Genomic DNA, 15,645 nt, shown 5'->3' with positions numbered 1-15,645 from the left:
TGCCCCAAGCGACAGCTTTCCTTAAGCTTTCCAAGAGCAAAGAGAAGATCCAAATCCATCTGTAGGTTTTAAATAAAACAAATTACTTTTATAGGCAAAATGGCATTTTCCCTGCACTGTTTATCTATCACAGGAAAAGAAGCTACAAGCACACAAAGGCTGCTTACTGGAAAAGATGAAAACATTCTGCTGCCAATTTTCTATGTTGGAAAAAGTCGCTTTGGCGACTAATGAATAACGAATCTCAGCTAACAATGTCTGGAAGCATCTACATTTGGCACACAATATATTTTATGATAGACAGAAATTAGGAAATTAAAACTCATTTTGTTTCTCCAAATTTAACTGTTTACACTTGAGGAAAAAATAATTGAATAATAATGCTTTTCTTGAGCAATTTTTCCCCCCCAAAAAAAATCTTTCTCGGTGCTTTCAAAATATCCTGCAGCCAAAAGGCAAAGACCGTGCATCTTAGCTAATTAGACAATAAGGCATGGTAGGCGTGAGCAGCTTACACAATCACTTCCATTGTGAAATAAGTGCTCAGTCAAAGGGCCAATGTATGCAGGGCATGCTCATGTACTCAAGAGTCCCTGAGAGCACACACCACCACTAGGCACAAAGAATGGCCCTGGGCCTCCTGCTGGCTTCCTTGGTCTGCCAGCCCTTGCTCGCCAGGCCTTTCTTGGCCAAGAACTATCTTAAAAGCCTTTTTTTTTTTTCAGGACTAACGTATTGGTAATGCTGGTCTCTAATAGGCTTATGACACTGCTGCACCCCTCCTCAACTTCAGTTCAAATAAAAGTTTCTCATTAAAGAGTTAAGGCAATATGGTGCTCTCTGAGGTGAGGAAAGAAGGAAGGGGTGGGGGGGGTCAGGAAGCTCAGACCTCTGCTCTCAAAGACAGTGCTGTCTAGATGGGTGAAGGGGGCATCAGACACAAAGACCATATAACATACAGGGCTGCATTTGAAGCCTGTTCTGGATTCAAATTCTAGGTCTGACACTAGCTATATGACGTTGGGCAAATTGCCACTCCAATCAGCCCCATTTCACCCCAATTTTGTCATCTATAAAATGGGCATATCTCCCTATCTTCCTCACTGAGTTATGTGAGGCAAATATTTTGTGAACCTTTTAGTGAGTTATTATTTTTATGAGGGCCAGAAGACTTGACCTCAGAAAACTCTCTAGAAAGCAAGAGCTGGGAGCAAGTTCCCATCCTGGCCTCTTGAAGCTGAGTCTACCCTTATTTTATGGGGTACCAACATGCTAGAAAAAAAAAGACTCAGAATAGGAGCCTGGCTTTTGAAATTCCAAATGCAGAAGGAAGAGAGAGCTGGCATGTGTCATACCTTAGGGACACACATGACCACTTAACACAGGGCGGCACGTTTTGAACATCAGCTTTCAAGAAGGAGGCAAACAAGAAATAGCTTGTCTTTGCTTCCTCTCTCTGCAGAGAAGAAGCTACATGGGGCTCAGGTTGGGCAGGAGGCCAGACATAGTCCAATGGAATTAGACTTGGCTTTGGCCCTGCTCTCTCTTTAGCCCTAATACTCCTGAAGACCTTGGACACATTCACTCTCTCTGAGCTCTAACCTCCTGTATGTAAAATGAGGACAGTAATTCCTGCACGTCCTGTCTGATGGGATCATTGTGAGGGTCAGATGAGAGGATGAGCATGAAAGGCCTTTGGGATGCATGCAATTCCCTGTGGGGCTATCACAGACTGCTGAGAAGGATGCATCCACCAGCTTCAGAATGGGGTCTCTCTGCAGCTGTGGTGCAGAGGCGGGGGGGGGGTGCATTCACAGAACTCTGGCCCAGTACTCCTAGGAATCCCTTCACGTGCCATCCACAAGCCACCTTGGTTGAAATGGTTTTGAATTTCTCCAGATATTTCCCAGTGAGGGAGTCCGAACATCTGCTAGCCTCAGGAATATCAAATGGGGCTTTGGGGTCTACCCAGAAAGAAGTATGAAACAGTGGTTAGAACGCTGAACCAAGACGCCGGAGGCCTGGGTTTGAATTCAGTCTCTGATATAAGCTAGTCATGTGACCATGGGCCGGTCACTTGTTCACTCTGAGCTTCCATTTCCTCTTCTGTATAAGAATACCAGTAGTCATTCCCTCACAGAGATGTTATGAGAGTCAGGTAAGAGAAAGTATGAAAAGTGCTTTAGAAATATCAACTGTTAACAGCTCTGCCTTTGGCCTGTGCTCTATTGACAAGGGAGGGTATGGATTCTCTAGATACTCTTCCTAGTTGAGGGGTTTTCCAGGTTTGCTCCTCAGGAGAAAAGAGAGCCAGTTGATTTTTCCTCCTCTTCCTGGCCGTCATGCCCTTGTAGGGCCTAAATAGTGGAAGTAAAATAGCCCCTAAAAACAGGTAGCATGAGAATGAGGAGGGGGGTAGATATTCTACAGACAGACTGACCAACTCTAGATAATTGAGTACAAAAAAACAAACTTTAAGAAGATAACAAAGTCATTCTTCCCCAGCTCTGCTAATGGAGCTGGGCCTAGTTCCTGGGATGGCCACTAGCTCTACGAGAGCAAATGAAATCAGTGTCAAGATCTGAGACAGGACAATGTAACCCACAACAGGGCAGAAGTCCTGCTAGATGGGCTCCTCTGACAGGAACTTCCAACACTGACCTCGGGGTAGCCACCGACGTCATGCACATCAATCCCGAGGAAGTGTCCGAGTCCATGAGGCATGAACACAGCACCCAGATGGACCTTAGCCATGTCGTCCACATTGCCAGTCAGGATGCCGATGCGCGTGAGCTCCTCCAGGTGAACGCGGTCAGCCAGGCGGTGCATGTCGGGCCAGGATACTCCTGTGGGGGGAGAGACACAGGCTACTTGATGACTCAAGCTGAAAACTAACCACAAAGATGCATGCACCAGCGGGCCAAAAGAGCTCTCTCAGGATACTTGAGAGGGGGGCAAGCTCCACCTCCTGACCCCCAGACATTCCCACCAAAGTCACACACGGCCTCGGGAGACAAGGATGAACTCACATCCTTTGCCTTTTCTTAAAGGCTTTCAGCCTTAATTGACACTGCGCCCTCACCCAGCAGCTGGGCACTCCACCATTGTCTATTTCTAGTAGAGATACACATCCCTGGCCTCTGGGAGAGTGTGGATCCCCGCTGCTGGAGACTTCACACACAATCCAGGCACCTCTCTGCACTGGGGGCCACAGAGGGAAAAGAGGAGCTTTCCTGGGCCTTCCCAGGATCCAACATTGGTAGAAGCTGACAGGTGTTTTGTGGGCGGTGGGGCCATCCCCATCAGCAGGCCTACAGTCCCCTGACTGCTCTTTCCAGACTGAGGATTTACCTAAGCTTGCCTGGAATGGCTTCTATTTCCAGCCCATTCCCATGACAGTACAAATTCTCGAACCTCGCTCTCTGCCGGGAGCAGCAGGACAGCTGCCAGTTTGAAGGACACCTTGTCTTACTGGGGTCTTAGGAGCTGCTTTATACCCCTCACTGATTTTGAGGGTTCTGAGTATAGTTTTTTAAAAACCCTCCACTCAGATAAGCATGAGATGACTTAATTTTTTCTTATGAAATCTCAGTTGGTCAGAGAGATGGAGAGTCTTTGTGCATATGACTGACTTTTTAGCTAAAACCGAGAAAGGAACCTGGACCAGGTAACCTTGAGCTCCCTCTCCTCAGGCAGTAGCTGAATCTCATCGGTCCACAGAACATGACCTACTGAGGGAGCTGTTTGGGAGTTGGAGCTCACAGCAGAATGGGTGGTTTGGCGGGGGTTGGCTTTGCCTTCAGCATTCCTCTGGGGATCTGAGTCACCCTCCAGAGTTGATGCAGAGTGAAGGTAACTGGGCTAAGGTGCAGCTCCCTCCACCCAGGCCTGGCAAGCACTGCTATTGTCCAGGGCCAAAAACATCTCTAGCCCAGTTTGCTTCTCCCTTGGGCTGTGTTGGTATGGCCATGTGGGGGTTATGGAAGCCACAGAACTGGGCAGCAAGTGCTGCTCCCTAGGATCCAAGATGGCCCTGCCTTTCCTAATCAAATCCATCTTTGTCTCATGTGACTGGGCAAAGGTCAGTAGCCAAATAGCTTTCTAGGGGGAAAATCTGCCTCCTAGGCAAAGGTTTATAGATTGGCTACATTTCAAATTGCTCTCCTCCTCTCCCCCCACCAGACTGTTTTCAGCTCCCAGTCCCAATAGGGACTCTTTCAGGTGGTCTCTGTGTGTGTGTGTGTGTGTGTGTGTGTGTGTGTGTGTGTGTGTGTGTATGTGTGTCTGTCTGACAGAGAGACATAGAGAGACAGAGACACAGAGACAGACAAAGAAAAACAGAGATCAGAGTGAGATCAGAGATAGTGAGACAGAAAAAGAAAGAGAGATAAGGAAGGAGGAAGGGAGGGAGGGAGAGAGAAAGAAGGGGGTGGGGTGGAATAGAACCAGGTAATATCTGAGCTGGAAGGGACCTTTTAAGATCAAGGCCAACTCCTCCTTGTTCCATGTGGGAAAATGAGGTCCACAAAAGGTAAGGGACTTGCATAAAGTCAAAAAACATGCCCTGTGGGACTAGGGGCTAGAAGTATAGCCTTAAAGCCTGCTGCACTCTGCTTCCTCACAGAAGGGATGTGAGCATGGCAGAGAGAAGATCAAGAAAAGCAACAAGGATGGAATGAGAGCCTATCCAGTGTCCACGAGGAGAAAAGAAAAGACTGCCAGTGGTCAGTGCCCAGCTCCTAATTCCCCCATCTACCTCACAGGACAAATGATAACCTAGAAGACTCTGTTTAGTAATCTCCTGGCTCCACTCACTCATTCCACACCTGTCTCCTGCTGTTGCAAGCTCCCAGGCTCGGATTAATTGGCCCTCACTCTCCCACAGTAAGGAGAGCCTGGGCTGTACCATCTTACACTGAGCCCTCAGATTCAGTGTTGGAGTGACAGGCTTGGTTCTCAGGGGGCAAGTCCTACTTGTCCCAACCATCCATCAACCCATCCAAGACTGGCTGCTTTCAGGGAGCAGGGCTGAACTATCTTTTCAGAGCTGAGTACCCAGGGGGAGATGAGATGCCACTGTTTCTATCTCATCTCTATTTTTCTTGAAGTTTTTTTTTTGGACGTAGGTCTTATAGGTCAGAGCCAAATATAAGCAGCTTCAGCAATCATTCAACTACTGGATTAGAATTAAAATGAATTTGCTAGAATCAAGTTGGGGAAGGGCCTGTTTTATCTGGAGCCATATTCAGACAACAGATAAGAAGATGAAACCTGGTAAGTGAGAGAGGGACACCAGGTCTGTTGAGATCTAACTTGTTCTTGGAGATTGCACCAGGACCTATTATCTGGAGCCAATCTTTGGGGCTTCCATCTACCCAGTTGGAGGTGTCAATTATAGAGGACTCCAAGACATTGAGGACACTATAGGAAGTGGTCACTGAATCACTCCAGGAGAACTTGACCAAGAGGATTAATGTCTTGGAGTCTGGGCTCAAGTTGTAAAAATAGGGCAGGAGTAGGGGTGGAGTCTGATTTTCCAACTGCCCAGGGAGTCACATGTTGAAAGTTGGAAGCAGGTGTGTCTCACGACACTCCCACCACCAAGCCCCAAGAGTGTCAGATTCTAAACCTTCCCCAATTGCTAATATTTGCATACTTTAAGAGAGGGAGGTTCAAAATGACATCTTTAGCGCTCTAATTACAACCAACTTCCCTCTTTAAAGTTTCAAGCTGGAGACCACTGACAAGGGGGTCTTCTCTTGGCAGCCCCACAGTTTTCAGGGTAGCGAGTCTCTCTCAGTTTGGACGAACTAGTGTCTGTTTTTCTGCATTGAAGCTGGACACATCAGAAAAGGCGGGTAATAGGTCACAGGAATGGAGTCTTTGGGATCCCTATCTATCCGTCCTGCAAGACCTTGGGCAAAAGTTGTTGAAGCCAGGCTGGGGGATGGTGGTGATGGTGCTGAGGAAATATCTAGCTACAAAGGATCATTTTCAGTGTAGGACACTGAGAACTCTTACCCTACATTGGGTCTTAGACTGTGGCAGAAAAAAGGGTGCCAGATGTGGCAGGTGAGGATGGTTACTGATGCTTTCATCAGAGAGAACCCATTTAGTTCTGTCTCAAGTTCTGTCTGCACCAAGGCTGTGTTTTAGGGGAAGCACTTCACATACCCTATGTTTCAAACAGTCCTGCTGACTACAGAGGATTTCCTCAACTCTAGGTCTTTGCCTAGTTACGATTCTTAAAGACTTTCTCTCTGGAGAGCACGTGGAGTAAATTTGAGCAAATCCAGGGAATTACTGTTGGGGCTTGGGGCATACTGTCATTTCTGCTCTGCCAAGGAACTGAAGACTAAAGGTGTCCACTTAGCTTGGATGCAGGAACATAGTGGAAGGCTGAGAAAGTCTGTTTGGGGCAGACTGTGGAAGTCAAGCATAATTGTGCCCACCCTCAAGGTCATACCAAGGCCCAAATGTAATCCTTGAAGAAGGGGTAAAGAAGATGAAGGGAGTGAGAAGAAAGAGGGAGAAATGAGCAGAGGAACAAGGCAGAGAGAAAGACAGACAGAAAGTACCCAGAGTTAGGAAAAGAGATGGAGCTAGGGCCACAGTCACATCTTTCTGGGCTGAGACTATCTGTGACCAGATTTCAGCTGTGTTGTAGGGGCTTCTAGGATGCTCTACAAACATCTCCATCCCCAGGATTCTTTAAGTCTTTTCATTTTCAGATAGTTTCTTGAAGTTTATTCTGAGAAAACCCAACATGGTATCAGCTGAATTGTTTGTCCTTCCTTCTGGAAGAGGACCATGACTGCAGGGAGATGATGCCATTACATGCAAGTGAACTGGATTTAAGTGAGAGTAGGCTATTCGCCAGCCTCAGTCAGCTGAATTACAGTTGGGTATATGAGCTCTAAGAGATAATAATGTGTGTGTTTTGAGGGGGAGGGGGCAGCTATAAAAACCTGGAGAAAGTAAAGGAGCTAGGGAGAGAAAAGAAAGAAGTTTAGCTGGAGGAAATACAGAGAAAGACAGACCCTGACAAAGTGAGATTACTCTCACTGAAACTTTTAAATCCCAGACACAGCTATACTCAATATCAGAGATGCTAGATGGGCCTCCCGGATAAAAACAATATAATTAACTACTTAAGAATACCTGGCAGCAGCCCCTTTTTATGGTGATTTGGGGAAAAAAACACTTTGCAACTATTCAGAATTTTGTATCTAGACATTGGGCAGGACATGAAAGCATGACATTGGAAGGGGCAGGCATGAAGGTAGACATGCTAGTGTGCTAATGCTGAGCTCATTAGAAGCCACAGAGAACATAGTGTTGCCCCCATGCCAAATCTGATCCATTTTAGGGTTAAAAAGGGTTATGTTTAGTGGGTGAAAAGCCTCCCTTGCCCTCCACCAGATGGTCCCAGAGTATCCCAGAGATAAGGCAATTGGGGAAAGTTTGCCATTACCATCTAGAGAAGGTGGAAATAGTCATTAAGATTTCTAAATTGACTTTTTATATCAGATCTAGTTATCTAGGTCTAGTTAGTCCTACATGAGGTGGGGGATGTTTGCTGGGAAACCCCATGCCAACATCATTATCAGCCTTATTCTATAAATTCAGACAAGCAGACTGTTAAGTCTGGTGGGCCCTGGATGGGTCATCCTGGCTAATTTCCCAATCAGATCTGATCAATTTATTCCTTGCCCTCCACAGTGCCTTCTGCTTTTTGCATAGCCTTCTTTCCGCTTCCTTGTCCTTAAAACAACAGCAAAGAAAATGAGCATGGCAAACTGAAAAATCTTCTGCTTAATGCTTGGAGGAGTCTAGAGTCAAGAAGGAATGAAGGAGGCCTTGGAAGACCAGGTCTCTTGTCATTAAATCACTGAAGGGAAACACAGACCCTCCCTTCCCCCACCCTCAGGCCCAATCAGGAAGTAAGAATACTCTTGGGGCCTTAATACCTTGTGTGGAGATACTATATGGGTTTATGCCTTTCAAAACTGCTGGCCCTAAAGACAACAGAATCATTCTTGGTGTGAGACACTGGGGCCAATTGGAAGAAGTCAAGCCAAGGGGTAAACTGGGACCCCATGGGGTCAAACTACAAAGGTTGTGCCTCTCCAAGATAGGCTATCAGCTCATCACAGATATACAAGATCATAAGTCAGACACATGAGCTCTTTCTCAACAGTATCTGCCTGGAGAAGCAGTCCCTCTCAGGACTATAGCCTGAACCTTGGGGCAATATTAGTTTTCCTCTAGCTATACCTTTTTGGTTACCTGGAAAGGTTGAAACCCAGCTTTAAACCTGAATAGCCTAAAAAGTGGAGGAAGATAGGACTCAAGACAGGATATTTACATGATTTCTGATGTCCTGAAGAATGGTCAACCCTCTTCCACTCAGTGCTCTGTAGACTTGGGACCAAAGAGACTTGGCTGAAGCATCAGAAATTTGCAGAGTAGGCAGGGATATGAGAACAGTTTGTTCTCTTCCTTTTCCCCATGCTCTCTCCCCTCCTCATTTCCTTGGGGTGTTGGAAAGGGTCTGCTCTTAAGGAGCAGAAAATGATTTTATCAGTTGAACTTTGAGGTTCAAAGTAACCCCTCTTTATCCTCTCTTGAGCTGGACATGGATCACCACACGGGCTTTAAATGGTGTAAAGCAGTGGTCCTCAAACTTTTTAAACAGGGGGCCAATTCACTGTCCCTCAGACTGTTGGAGGGCTGGACTATAGAACAAACAAAACCTTACACTGTCTCAACCCCTCAGCCCATCTGCCATAACCCGGTGGGCCACATAAATGTCCTCAGCGGGCAGCATGTGGCCTGTGGGACCTAGTTTGAGAACCCCTGGTATAAAGAGTTGCTTGTGCAACAAAATAGCATCCTTAAAAAATGTAACTCTATTTGAAGTATGCCAGCAGCCCCTGTTATAATGGGAAGTGGTCTAGCCTGGGGGCTAAGAGATGTGGGTTCAATCCAAAGAATTTGGACACATTACATCACCTGTTTTTCCCCACTTATTAAATGGAGATCGCAATTTCTTTTGTGGTGTCCCTCATGTTGGAATTTAAAAATCACAGAGTCAGAGCTGGAAGAGGCCTGACAGATCTACCAGTACAGCTCCTTCATTTTACAGATGAGAGGGGAAGTGATTTGTGTGATACCCCAGTAGTAACAAAGTGAACAGAACTGTGATTCAAATTCAGGTACTCTGACTCCCCCTCCCCCTCCCCCACTTTTCATTCAATTTTTTATCACCAATTGAAAATGGGATGGAGTACTGCAAAGAGGTCAAAAATCATTGCTATAAGCAACTATGCTAATGAAGTTTCCAGGGGCTCAGGTCATTCATCAAATAAAATAAGTGCAAGCCTAGTGTGACTCCCAGCTTTCAGAGATAGGTGTGACCAGCAACTGATTGATCAGATGGCCCCACCTTTCCACACCTGTGGTTAACTTCCTGTAAGAGCATCTGAGGTACCTGAAGTTCTAGTCTCTCATGAACATGGCAGGCCAGGTAATACACATGACAAATTATGTTCTTAATGCAGCTCTCTTATTAGGGGAGCAGAGTCACTACAGCTCTGACCTGGCCAGGATAAGTTGCTGTCCAGGAATCAGTCCTGACTTGGGACACAGGGAACTTTTCTTCTGCATAGATCCCCATGTGGCATGCATCTCAGTCCAACTTCTTGCTCGTGCCCAGGGACAGCTGCCTGGACAAGGATCCCTAAATTGTTTCTGGTGTTGGTTGTATGTCTTATCCAATTTTACCTGATCTTGCTTCTCTTTAGCCCCCAGAAGAAAGATATGGGGGAAAGAGTGATAGCAAACAGGGAGAATTTCTAGATACTTTTAACTTGTAAAAGTGGTCATGAGCCAGTATTTAGTGAAAGCAACTAGCAATATGTCTGAACTCCTTAAATAGAGACCCCAGATCTATGGCTTGGAAAACACTCATGAACCAGCAGTTTATCACTCTGCAAGGCATGGTGGGGACTGTCTTCCGGTGCTTTATTTACAATTCTTAAACATCCTTAGTAATTGGCTAGGTCCTAAAAGCTGCAAACAAAGACCTGCAAGCTTGATGTGGCCTTAGACTTTGGGAAGGACCCACTAGTGAGTCAATATTTGATAGAATCTGCTGACCATTCTCCTACTCTTTTGATTCTGTCTTCCTCCCCACCCCTGCTGCCTATGTCAGGCTTAGGACACTGGATTGGCTCACTTGATACATAATGGTGGCCACAATCATGTGTTCCATTTGTGGCACAGGCTTTCTAAAAAGGCTGATCTCTTTGTATGGTAGGCACTGCAGTGACCTTGAATTCTCCCATCAAATACTCAAGTTTAGGTATACCATTGGGTTTTCATTTTTGTCTTCCTGATACTATTCCCATACTCTCAAGAGAACTCTACCCATTGTGATGATGGGGCAGTTAACCAGAAAGCATTTCAATTCACTTCAAAGGATTTAGAGTGGGAAGACCGCTTACAGACCATCTAGTCTCTCCACCCCTAACCCCATTTTATGGTTGAGCAAGGAAGAAAACAAACATTTATTAAGCATTTACTATGTGCCAGGCTAAGTGCTTTACAAATATCTCATTTACTCCTCATAGCAATTTTGTGAGGTTATTATGATCCACACTTTAAAGTTGAAGAAACTGAGGCAGAAGTTAAGAGTTAAGAGACTTGCCTGGGGTCACACAGCTAATGTCTGAGGAAGGATTTTAATTCAGGCCTCTCTGACTCCAGGCTTGGCACAACATTCACTACACCACTTAATTGAGAAGAGTGGATATAATCTGCCTAGATAGGAAGCAGTTAAGCTGGCCTTCAAACCTTGGTCCTCTAAAACCCAAAATGAAATCTGAATATCATACTCTTTCCATCATGTCGCCAATCTGAAATTCAGTTTCAAACAGAACTCAATTTAATTCATCTAAATTTAACCCAACATTTGGTCGCCAACCTCAAGCCATTCTCTCTTTCCCGGTCTCATTAATGAGCTGAAATAGACTAGCCTTTTCTTTGAAGAGCTAACTTGGAAAGTTTTTCTCACAAGTCATCCCTAATCTCACATCACTTCAGGGGATAGTCTTTTTAAGTTCCAAAATATCTTTCCCAAACAGCTTTACAAATTTTCCTACCATCAATCAAAACAAACCCAAAACATACACCCAAAGGTCTTGACAACTGCTACAATCACTCCTGGTGTCTCTGAGTCTTCCCCACTGCCCCATCTTCTCCCCCTTTCCATTCCATTTTGGCTTGCTGAGTTTAAGTCAAAGACCTTGGATGATTGATATAGGGAAGCAAGCATTATGAAGAGGAGCCAATCTTGTGAAGCTCTGACTTCAAACGCACGCCCACCCACCCGCTTAATTTCATTAACTGAACTGGCATTTGGTTAGCCAAAAGCTTAATGAGAGCCCCGGTCTTTTGGGAGAAAAAAAAGAAAAAAGCATGGTAGAAAAGCAAACAGCCTGACCATTGGGTCAAGGGGCTAAGGTATAGATTGCCAGGGAATTGCTAATCCCCTGGATAAGTTTCCTTCCTGGTGTCTACATCTGGTCTGCTCCCAGACTTTCAGCCCCTAAGCTCTGCTGGGTCCTGCTCTTTGAACCACTCACACTGGAGATGCTTCCCCCACAGGGTCTCACACACACACACAGTGCTTCCTTGGCTGCTAGTTAAATTTTTTTTTTTTTTTTTTTTGCATGTGTGTGGTTATAATTGTGACAGTGATTAAACCACAAAGAACTTGGCCCTTTTGTCTGGCCCGGATGGCGATTACAACACAAACACACAGCAAACAACAAACTGTGGCAACGTTGTGCTAATTTCTCTCTGAATGTGTTAAGGTTATACTTCAGCTGCAGTGCCTGGTGCCGAGGGTGAAAGGTCCTGGTCTCCTAATAGAGTCTTGGCTGCCAAATCATGCAGCTTGGCCTGTGGCAACTGGGTGGCAAAACTGGAGAGTCTTGCATATCTCATGAGCCTTCCATCTGCTGGGGGAAGAGTCTTTGCTTCAACTGCTACCCCGTCTGAATCACTGAAGGGGTGTTGGTTACTTCAGTCAAACTGAGACCTGTTAAAGCACTTAATTTAAAAAGGCCACAATCTCCCATTGCATCCGGGGCCTGGCCAGACGATCCAGAGGAGAAAGGAGGCTGGAACTTTGCATAGCCTCCCTCCCTTAAATCCAATTCACATGCATGTCATGGTGTCACCACTCTGATGCCATGGTCCTCTTCAAAAATAAAGGACAAACAACAAGGGCCATTCTTGAGACACAGACTGACTGAAGGCATCCAAGTGGCCTGAGCAAGCTTAGGAGTTAGAATACATCAACCCTGCCCTCTCATCCCCCATCCCAGACACCAATTCTAAAACTCATGGGCAAAGGCAGTGGTTTACCCCACTGCTTATTAGCACAAACTCTGGGTTATACATGAACTGCATATTCACAAGGGCAGACTGCACCCTGCTAAGCCAGTTTGTGACAAACCAGGAATAGCATCTATATGTGAACTTTCCAGCAACAATAAAAGTATTGCCAAATATAATTACTTCATCCTAATTGACATTAAGACTTCAAATTTATATCTTTTTAGCTCATGTGAAACAGAGCAAATCACTGAATCTGAGTCTCAGCGTCTTTATCTGTAAAATGGGCTTGGCTAAATGTTGTACCATTTACCTCATGGAGTTATTGTAAGATAAGTGAACATTAAAGAGTTATTTGATCCTGAGCTATTGTGATTATAGACAGCTTGCTCATCCATACTGATACCTTTTTGTATTTCTTCCAGTGCTGTGCACTCTTATCACCACCCTTCCACCCCCAGTATACATAGTTTGCTCTTCAATTCCCCAAAAGCCACCAACTTATCTTTTTTCCTTCTTTTTTTTCTTGCTAAAGGACTTCTTTTCTCAATAAATAACAAAGAACCAAAGAAACTACTTTAAGGCTCCCCATGTGGATTTTCTGACCAAAGAGATCTGGCTTTCAACTTCTTTTTTTTTTTTTTTTTTAATTTCCAACTCTTTTTTTATTATTATATATATATATATATATATTTTATAATATTATCCCTTGTATTCATTTTTCCAAATTACCCCCCCTCCCTCTATTCCCTCCCCCCGACGACAGGCAATACCATACATTTTACATGTGTTACAATATAGTCTAAGTACAATACATGTGTGTGAATATCATTTTCTTGTTGCACAATAAACATTAGAATCCAAAGGTACATGCAACCTGGGCAGACAGATTGTAGTGCTAACAATTTACATTCCCCTCCCAGTGTTTCTTCTCTGGGTGTATCTACCTCTGTCCATCATTGATCAACTGGAAGTGAGTTGGATCTTCTTTATGTTGAAGATTTCCACTTCCATCAGAATACATCCTCATACAGTATTGTTGTTGAAGTGTACAGTGATCTTCTGGTTCTGCTCATTTCACTCAGCATCAGTTGATTTAAGTCTCTCCAACCCTCTCTGTATTCCTCCTGCTGGTCATTTCTTACCGAGCAATAATATTCCATAACTTTCATATACCATAATTTACCCAGCCATTCTCCAACTGATGGACATCCATTCATCTTCCAGTTTCTAGCTACAACAAAAAGAGCTGCCACAAACATTTTGGCACATATATGTCTCTTTCCGCTCTTTAGTATTTCTTTGGGATATAATCTGGCTTTCAACTTCTCATGGCCCTCCTTTGCCTCTCCTTGCTCCCCCCTTTTCTCATCTGTAAATTTCAGTTCTTTAAGGTGTGACTCATTACATAGTTCTTCATGTAAGCTCCACAAATGCAGCCCAGGGTATTCCTCTCCCCACTAGAGGGAAACAGTAGGTATCTGGTTCCTGTCAGCTTTCAAGATGCCAGGGAAAATTTCTCTAGAGCAGATTACTTTTTAAAAATAAAATTTTATTGGTATAATTATGCATAATTTCCCTTTTAATATAAACTTCTTTGGAATCCTATGTTTATGCATTTGAAAACACTATCCTGAGAAATCCATAGGCTTTTCCATGCTGCCAATGAGGTGTATGATACAAACAAGATTCAGACCTTCAGATATATGTAATTCTCAGCAGAGTCTAGAGGTTTGTTGTGACGGAAAGAAGCGTGTGTCCTGATGACATACTCATGGATACATGGCCCTTCTTTCAAGGAGGAAGTGACAATGTAGAATGAATTGGATTTTCAGAGATCACTGCAGACATAAAGAAGGATTTGAATAAACTTCATGTGCAAGACCTCATTTCCCCAAATAGTCTCAACTTAGAGCACAGGGAAATGTCACTGGTTTTCTGTCCTCCTATAAATTCACAAGAGTACACCGTGGCTGTGAGATTTGAAAATTAGCTCCTGATTCTCAACAATGCCTGGGTCCCCATGAAGAACGAAGCCTGAGGCGATGAATGGGGAGTGGGGAAAGGGAGGGAAGCAGGGGGCCCAAGAGCACTTTTCGATGTACTTATTATCTTGCCAAGAATGGCAGCCGGAGATGCCTATCTGGGCATCATTTCACAATGTTTATTTTTACAAAGGGCTTTCTCCCAGTTCCTTTCTTTTCCTTTCAATGGACAAAAACTCTGCCATTGGTCCAAGCCAGAACTGGTAGGAGGATGGGCTGGACACAATAAAAAGTCCGAAGCGAATCTGAATGTTTGAAGAGGTGTAGTAACTCATGTGTCAGGCTAGGCCTGGAACAGGGGGATGGAGAAGGTGACCTCATTTCAAGATCTTCTCTTCCCACACCTCCTGTCAAAGCCTAACTGCTCAGCATCAACAGCTCAGACAGACCCCAGTTCAGTAACGTTCGCCAAACCTCCATTTGTTAGAACAACGAAAGGGGGAGGAGAAACGAGCTTTTGGGTCTCTAACTAGGAAAGGGAAGACAATGGATATGTTTTTGTTGTCCTGGCCTGCCCGCTCCTCTCCAAGGCCCCTTTACACAACCCACACAGGCTGGGCTGGTAGAAACCAATCCCTCACAGCAACTCTGGAGCCTATCTGGAATGGCTTCCTGTTTCTGAGACTTTATGGAAACAAACATCAGCATCAATCAAACACCATTCCCGGCTGGCTGGTTCAAGGCTGACAGCAACCGCAGTTTCAGTGAGGATTGAAAGAGCTTGTTAAAGTTGAACCAGGGGAGGGAGAGGGGGAGACAGAGGAAGGGAGACAGAAGGAGACTAAAAGGGGGGGCTGCTGAATGATTGCCAGTCTGACCTAATGTGGCTGTTCCTCAGGAACCTTTTCAAGACAAAGAGGTCATTTTATCTGAGCTCAGAAACGGAGACTTTTTGGGAAGGGGGTGATAAGTATGTATGGATCCCCCAAATGTAACAAAAGGAGTGGGGTGAGAAACTTGACAAACCACTCAAATTGTTGTCCTGTCCCATTTACTGGGAGGGTTGCAGAGGATTTTCACAGAAAAGATCCTAACACACTGTTTCTAGTTCCAGATAGGTCATGGCATCTCAAGGAATCAGACAGTATAACTTTAAAAGTACAAGCCCATATGTATTAAAAATATTCATGTGCTTTAAATTCTCAAATACCAATTGGTTCCTTTACTCAGATCTTCAAAAATGACTGTCACTAAA

At 44.7% G+C, this 15,645-nt stretch overlaps 1 protein-coding gene across 1 annotated transcript in view; it reads right to left on the bottom strand.

Moving 5' to 3' along the window:
* Nucleotides 1-15,645, bottom strand: part of PEPD (peptidase D) — a 253,098-nt gene that overhangs the window by 6,360 nt on the left and 231,093 nt on the right. Inside the window, exon 13 of the mRNA XM_074293218.1 lies at nt 2,662-2,846. Within this exon, the coding sequence (XP_074149319.1) occupies nt 2,662-2,846 (185 nt within the window). The remainder of the gene's footprint in view (nt 1-2,661; nt 2,847-15,645) is intronic.

Source organism: Sminthopsis crassicaudata, chromosome 2 (assembly GCF_048593235.1).
Source record: "Sminthopsis crassicaudata isolate SCR6 chromosome 2, ASM4859323v1, whole genome shotgun sequence".
NCBI lineage: Eukaryota > Metazoa > Chordata > Mammalia > Dasyuromorphia > Dasyuridae > Sminthopsis > Sminthopsis crassicaudata.
The sequence above is the reverse complement of the archived record's forward strand: the minus strand, read 5'-3'. Positions and strand labels throughout refer to the sequence as shown.